The following is an 8,590-nucleotide window of genomic DNA, read 5'->3' as shown; positions in this document are numbered from 1 at the left end:
TGACTAATTATTAAGATTCCAAGCAAAAATAAAAACAGAATATTGTCTTTGGACAACATATTGCATTTTTTAACGCAGATGGCAGCACAAAAAAGTTCAGAATTGAATCGCCAGAGGGAGATAATTGGTTAGCCTACTTGAAGCATCCGGGAACCTCGCCATAGTAGTAGACATGGCGGGTATCAGCCTGACTAAATGACGAAATAAATTTGTTTGCTAATATAAGAACGTGTTAATTTCGTAGAACAAGTGTTGATACTAAAAGACTAATTAAGTTATATTGGATTAGGATAAAAATGCAGAATGTCGGACAGTCTGAAAACCGAAATATCGATAAGGTGAATGTGCAACTTGATGTGGTAAAATCGTCCACTCCTCAGAGTTCGGCTTCGAGTCCGGCCAAATCTGAAACCGAAACGTATTCAGGAGCACCTGCCAAATACATGACAGACTCTTCGGAAAGCGACGATGACTCTGTGTCTGAGGTAAAACGTGTTTTGTTTTCGACAGAGGCGGTGGCAGTAGTAAAGGATTGTGATTATCTGTACCGCTAAATGCTGCAAGGGACATCTTGTACGTGACTGACCATTCAGTTTCTTTTTGTAACAAAATTACTTTTCCATTAATTGTATATGCCTATAAACGTGCGAAGCGCGTTACAAAGAAAAATTTTTACATTCTCGTTACGGTACAAGTTGCTTGCCAAATATTCCGTAAAACGTCAGAAAGTCATAGGTACATACGTCCTACTGAGTAATGCATGAAATTATTTATGCCACTCGCTCCTAGACGATACTCAATTGATTCTTTGTAATTCGACGAAACGGGCAAAATCGCCGTAAGATAGTTTTCATTGTCTATTTGTGTTTTGGATGAGGCTCGATCTACGGTGGCCATGTTTCCGAAATCACATGCATAATAGTCAATGCGAAGTGCTGGATATTGTTTTCGTGACGTTATTTCAATATGATTGAGTGAATTATATAATTTTTGTGTGAAATAGTTACAAATATCGTAAACGATGTTGTGTTTTGTGTCGTCACGCGTACACGAGTATTTCACTGTGGCCGCTACGATTCGCGCAAAAATGTTGGTTACTGGTGAATTACAAGGACCATTTTCACTAACAATTAGCTATAAGCTCGTCCGCAAGCACCACATTCGCGGTATATCTCACATTTTTCTCATTGGTGTTATAGATCTTGCTGGCTTGTCTGTGCCTTAGCAGGCCAGACCTGTTGGTAAGTGGACGACCACATTGGGTGCAGAATAAATGCTTCACCAACACCAATAGCTGTTGCAGTTTGAGTGGCTCTTAACTTTAACCAGCATAATGTGTGTGCAATGGACAAATTCCAATTCCAAATAATGTTTTGTTTTAATACTGAATGGTCCTTGTGATTCTAACAATTTACATGTATTTGTGTTTATTTCTGCATAATTTTTAGTGCTTGTCTTGCCTTTGATGTTCTAACCTATTTTTATGTCTAAACTAATATGTAATGTCAGCTGATGTTATTAGAATCAGAGCAGAGAGACTAAAATAAGACTAACCTATAAGCAGGATTTATGACTGTAAATATTTCCAAACAAAGAATTGCTATCAGAAACAAGAAAACATTTGCATAATATTCATGTTTGTTTATAATATTAAGAACGAATTAAGTGTGTGAATGTGTTTTGTTAGAGTAATTGTTTGTGACATTGTAACTAATTTGTTATTTCACCTAACTAAAATAATTGTTTTAGACTAATATAAATTTGTAAATATTAATACATATAAATATATCTTCAAATATTATATATATCATATTAATTTTATCCAGGCGGAGATGGAAGAAGAAGGAGGTGGTGCAGAGTCATCTAAGTTCCTACTATCCCATGATGACCCCGAGCGGGCCGTTGACCCAGAAATGCAAGCTCGTCTAGAGACCCTCCTTGAAGTAGCTGGTAAGTTAGCTCTTGACTATATTCTCAAACTACTATTGTCAATGATAAGATAAGCTTATTGTAGTCATTTATCTGGCGCCACAAAACATATCACCATAACAATAGCCTCCTTCATGATGTTATATAAAATGACCTTTGGAAAAGTGCGAATACAATAGTCTAAAAATGTTCATTTTCATGTTGTTCATGAAATAAATAATAAGAAAATTACGTTTTAAGTTGACATTGTTTTAAATGTATTTAAGTCCCTTTAATATATTATACACAAAATACATAATACAAGATTGCAAACATAGCTTCTATGTAAATTCTGCCTGACTCGTTATGTTACCAAAATATGAACAAATTCAGTGTCAATAACATAATAATATAAAACATATACATATTATATTTTAAACTTTTATGTAATGGCTACCAAAATCATAATAATTGATTTAATTTATTTTTTGTTAAGTGGTCACGGCTTTCAAAATTGATATGTAGTAATAAAAGAAGTCAATTTCTTAATTCTGTTAGATTACTCTCTAATCCAAACAATGCGAGTTCATATAATCTAAGATCATTCTTTTATTCGAGAGATAATTTGCATCATAAGTAAGAAAATAATCAACACAAAGTCTGAATTTCTAAGTAATTAAATCTGTTTTTAAAAATTAGACAAATTTAGTGTTGTAACAACATTGCTCTGTGTAATATGTTTTTAATTTCAGTGTTGCCATGTATTCTATCAGTCATTCTGGTTTTTCAAAAAATTGTTGTATAATAATGGTAAACAAACCGTAAATTACTGAATTCATACAATTTTAACATTTAAAATGCTATTTTTCTATATATACTATATTCCTAAACATTGTTTAAAAATATATGGTAATTATATAAGAAGACAATATATGCAACTTCTTAGGAGAACCACTAATAAATTTATTGGTTTATAAATGGTAAATAAGTAATAATGTTCAAATGTATCTTTCGTAGATACATGTTATAATTACATTTTTTTTTATGCTAGAACTTATTTAAAAATAAAATATTGCAGCGAAAGTTCACATCAAAGATGTGATCAAATTATTTGATTTTGGTGCACCTACAAGTTTTGCATACAAATAAACATATTAGAAAACTTTCATTCTATTTCTACATGTAAAATGTAATATTTACATTCTTATCATAAATATATAAAATGTTATAATTTTAAATATGAAAGCTATGTAGGAAAATGAAAAGAAAGACTACTGTAATGTAGGTTATTTTACATAAAATTTTAATTGTTTTATATGAAAATATATATTTTGTATGACCAGATGTATACTTTCCTCGCAATGTATCTTTATTACACTTAGCATCTTAACATACTGCATAGATTATGTATGTTTAAATATTTTAACTATATAGAACTTTAATTACCTTTACCTTTCAAGAATTCCATTGTGAAATTAATTGTCGTTCAAATTTAATATCAAATAACTTATTTTTTTCTACCGTTAATTATAAATGTCAACGACCAAAAACACATAATCCTATGAATAATTATTCAGTGTGTCTTAACCATTACAATATTGCAGAGGTTATAATGTCAGTACAATAAAAAAAAGTTAGCAGTTGTAAACTACATAGCTAGATTATACACACCTATATGAAATAATTAATGTTTGCAATGTTGTAAAAAAATTATTGAACTTGATTAAATTAATTTTGAAACGTATAAGTTTGGAATGTGACATGTACGGTGCAACGTCACTTCTAAGCAGAAATGTGGAGGGCAAACAGTTGACGCCTATGTATTGGTTTAAGTTAAGAGATTTTTGTTTTTTAATGTTATCAGAACGAATGGTCATGGCTTAATACGAATCGCGCTCTCTTAAAATAGTTATCATAAGACTGCTGATTAATGTATTAGAATTATAATTACCTATCTAATCTGAATCTAAAATATATGTAATTCATAAAAAAAAACCATGAAAAAATGTATCAGACTACGTTAAATTAAATGTACGACGCACTTCCCAAAATGATTATTATCTTCATACAAAACCGTAAACACAAACAAGATTTCGGACATAATACCATTATCGTTATCACTTGTAATTTGGACCGCTACCCTCTCCATACGAAATGATGAGCGGTGGGCGCCTGCATAGGTTCGGCTTTACGCGACCCGAGCCACGACGCGCCGGCCAGATGTTCTGTTGCCGCATCGCGCCTATCACTGAGTAAACAACGCGATTTTTTTTTTTTGTAACGTGCCTCGTATCATTCGAGCGTAATTGTACTATGATAAATTTAGTGCGTGTACAATACGCCCGCATGAAGTAAAAGCGTAAAAAATAACGTCACACAATGGTCAAGCTACAATGACTCCAATGTATCGAAGAAGTGGTCGTTAATCGTATAATGTAATACACGTATTTTATTAGGTGACCATTATTCGACTATATTTTAAAGATTCATAGACATTGCTGAGATTGATAATAGATTTCATCACCAACAATCAGCTTGCACTATTTTGAGTGCGACTTTTTATGAATACAATTGGAACATAAGTCGTCTGTGTGAAATAGTTTATTGACCTTTCCTTTTTTTTTTATTAGCATTGAACAAAAAAAAATCTAGTTTGTGGTATTTGTTTTCTTTCTCGCTAGTTTTTTCAATCTATCAATTCAGAATATTTGATAAGACTGATATAATATTACTTTTCGAAAGTTGTGTTTTGATATAGTTTATGAATATCTTAGATTAAAGAAAACATTGTCGTATTATTGTTCTTAATTAATACCTAGTAACAACGCAGCAGTGTTGGGCAAATTTTAATTGCAATTAAAATTAAAGATTAACAATTAATTAATTGTTAATTGTTACTACTACAGTTAACAATTAATCAATTGTAATTGTGGAAAATCACAACTAACAATTATTTAATTGTTAACTGTATTAGTAACAATTAACAATTAATTAATTTTTAATTGTTTTGTTAATTTTAATTAAAAATAACAATTAAAAATACTGCTGTAAAATATAAAGACTTGAGCGAAAACGACGACTTGAAATGTTTTTGTTTTATACCTACGCTGAAGAAATATTTATCAATGCAACTTTATATTATATAATATAAAAATAAACACTTTTTTTCTGTGGAAAGAGACATTTAAAAAAAATAAGCTTAAAACTTAGAGTCTTTGACCACATTTTTATTCATCCTAAGTCTAATACTTATAGCTTAATTTTCCTAAAAATTTACTAATTACATTTTGATGTATAAAGTTAATTGTTAGTTTTAATTGTTTTATAAAACAACTAAAAAAGTTAATTGCAATTATTTTAATTGTAAGTTGCAATTGACATACGTTAATCAAATTAATTTAATTGCAAGGTGCAATTAAAAGTGTAATTGCGATTAATTTAATTGTAATTAATTTAATTGCAATTACTTTTTTAGTCAATTAATAAAATAATTAACAATTGCTTGATTAATGCCCAACACTGCAACGCAGATAGAGTAATGATTATCAAGAAAATATTTGATTAGCAGTAATTTGAAAAGTCATTGTTTAAACAATGATAGCGTACCTCATGCCTTGACCTTTTTATGCACTTGCGAACGCTACGCTTGCCTACATATTTACTGAAATCGATCGTTAATCTACACATTATTCAGGACGTTCCATGCCTTGTAAGAATCATTGCATATAATAGGTAAATATGTAATAGAACTCTATAATGCAAGTATGGGGTCTTAAGATCTATATAAATTACTGTTAGATATTTGTTTTTAAGTATTATACAAACACTCATACATATGTATATGTATTAGTTTAATAGAGTGCTGAACTTAAAAATCTGAATATAATGACAGTTCTATATAATTATTGATTAACAAAAATATAGTCAGTACCTCGTACCTTTTATAATGATCCAGATGTATTTTGAAATTTTGTCAGTAGCAGTCTTATGTCCTTTTCTTAATAATTACAAACATAGAAAAATAATATCATTAGGCGAATTAGTGAGAAAACCAGCGCAACCAAAAACATCGATAAAGTCTTCTAAGTAAAATTTGTACAAATTGGCAATCGGGTATCTTCGAAGGCACGAAATGATCACAAAGCTAACACAAAGTATCGATCGCAATAGTTTTAAATGTCTGAAACTGGAGTAAATTATTCATAAGAGTAGAATATAAGTGTCCTTTATTGGTCATTGTATTAACAATGATAGCAAATAAACGATAACGTTTTTTCAAGACGCATTTCAAATATTATACCTAATTGCCCTTTAAGGACTCCATAGACTGTAGACTAGACTTGAAACTTTTATTTGTACTTTCTCGCATAATATAACTCTATGATAATTAATATTAAATCAATTAAGTCTTTAGTCTGCGGTGGCTCTTAAGCGTTAATTCGCAGAAATATTAATATATGTTCGTATTCAATATGTACCTTATTTCAACGGTTTAAGGGTTAATTAACGAAATAATTAAAAGCAATATATTATACTGTTAAATACCGATATTTACATAAGTGCATGTCTCTTTTATACTTTATATGAGAAACTTGTTAGTAACACATCGTTTCGATCGGAGTTATAATTTGATATACATAATTTCGATTATTTAAATATAGTAGTTTCTACTATTGAAAACATTTCGTTTAATATTCGTAATTTTCTAATACAATATTCACTTAGAAGTTCGTCGTTGGTTAGTTTCAAATTCTGTTTTGGATCAGTAAAAGTTATGTTTATTTGACTAGTACTACTTACTAACAGTTGGAAAGTGGTCAGCATTTAAGAAGAACAAGTAAATGTGTTATGTCCACCTAGAACTGATCTCCTGTATCTGATCTATCTCAGTTCGTAACGATTTGCCGCACATTCTATGAGAGTTAATATTAAAGGTTGGATTACGTAATCAATATCCGGTCGAAAGGACCAATACGTTGTTAAAAATATTGTTCTAGAATTTTGTACGGAATAACTAAGTACAGCAGTATATTCACTGAGAACGTCTCGTTGATACCTACTAATTATTGAGTAGCCAATGATTTAATGTAGAAACAAGGGGTACAGTATCTTAGGTACCATGCTTGGCAGCGCCTTGCTATAAGGATTAGCTTATACATTTACAAGAGCGATGTTTGAACAGAGGTAACATCTGTCTTCCTGTTAATAGCGGTATCAATTAAATATAGTAGAATGAAAGTTATATCTATATTAGTATTACTGATTAATAAATAATTTGACATATAAACAGCGTCTCATAAATTTTATAAAATGTAGTGTGACATAATTTAACGTCACTTTATTTTCGGTATCAATTCAAGCTAGCTAGCAAGAATACCAAGTACCGCAATTACACTTTACAATAGTGTTCATTCTCTTTGTTGTTGTCAGGTAATAATTCAATAATATGATTTTTTTTTTAATTAGACCGTGTTGATTTATATCGATAGACGTTGGGTCAGTGTGTACTTGTCTTAAGATAACATAAGTTATTAAGTAATTGTTGGAATGTACACATTTACTTTTATCTTGGTATTATTATATTTTACCGAGATATTTATTTCCGCGTCAATGAGAACCACGCGAGTACAATATATTGAAAGACATAAGATTTTAAATGCTTTTTTATGGTACCTACCCGTCCCGGCTTCGTACGGATAGATAAGGTTCTTACATAAAACGAATATATCGTAATAAATATGAGTCTATCTATACATATTATAAAATTAAAGTGTCTGTTCTTAATTTTAAAATAACCGCTTTTTACTAAATGCATATGTATGAATTTTAAAATAACCGCTTTTTACTAAATGCATATGTATGTATCCACCCTACAGACATTACAATAACCTTTTTTATTTTCTCACTGTTTTGTTCCGTAATGACTGGAACGGCTGGACCGATTTTGACGGGAATTTCACAGACAAAAATTGATATAATAATTAGAAAGTTAAGCTATAACAATAACTTTATGTTAAACGCGAACGAAGTCGTGGAAACATCTAGTTCTGTAATAATATAACGTGTAAACAAACGGCGCACGCCAGTAAAGAATCAATCATCATCATATTTCACCGAACTCACATATAACCATAACGAATTATTGGGGATCCCGTATGAAAATCCGTTTCGTACTTTTTGAGTTTATCGCTTTCAAACAGTTAGATGCGCCAGTGGTACACCGTTTTATAGTATGTAGTTGTATCAAAAATGAAGCGAGCTTAGCATTGCATACAATTGAAATCTTTTGCGTCAGAAATGTTGCAGTCAAATCCAACGTCGAAGTATTCATTGCTTTCAAAGAAGTTTTTCGTATATAACATCCAACTGATTAGTTAGGAGGATTTGTAACTTAATCTACGATTTTTTAACATTATGGGAAGCGATTATACATACATCTCCGATTTTCTTACACGTTTTGTGGTAAATCACGACAATTTATTGCGAAGTACGATATGATTATTTTAAAATAAACATTCGTTATGTCCAGGCTTCAATTATTACATATCTGAGTGCGGCATATATGTACCTACTGTAATTATCACAAGGGATTCTAGATATTTTAAAATCTATATTAATATTATAAAGGTGATTGTAACTCTGTCTGTCTGTCGCTTTTTCACAGCCAAACCATTGAACCGAA

The 8,590-nt window shown here is 30.5% G+C and overlaps 1 protein-coding gene across 13 annotated transcripts in view; it reads left to right on the top strand.

The window, feature by feature from the left end:
• Positions 1-119: 119 nt before the first annotated feature.
• Positions 120-8,590, top strand: part of LOC124535200 (ankyrin repeat and KH domain-containing protein mask) — a 38,558-nt gene continuing 30,087 nt past the window's right edge. For all 13 annotated transcript variants that reach the window (XM_047111308.1, XM_047111307.1, XM_047111315.1 and 10 more), the window contains exons 1-2: positions 120-485; positions 1,827-1,950. In XM_047111308.1, the coding sequence (XP_046967264.1) occupies positions 297-485; positions 1,827-1,950 (313 nt within the window). In that variant the 5' untranslated portion in view covers positions 120-296. The remainder of the gene's footprint in view (positions 486-1,826; positions 1,951-8,590) is intronic.

The sequence above is a fragment of the Vanessa cardui genome, chromosome 14 (assembly GCF_905220365.1).
Source record: "Vanessa cardui chromosome 14, ilVanCard2.1, whole genome shotgun sequence".
NCBI classification, from domain to species: Eukaryota; Metazoa; Arthropoda; class Insecta; order Lepidoptera; family Nymphalidae; genus Vanessa; species Vanessa cardui.
This window is presented reverse-complemented; position numbering and strand designations above follow the sequence as displayed.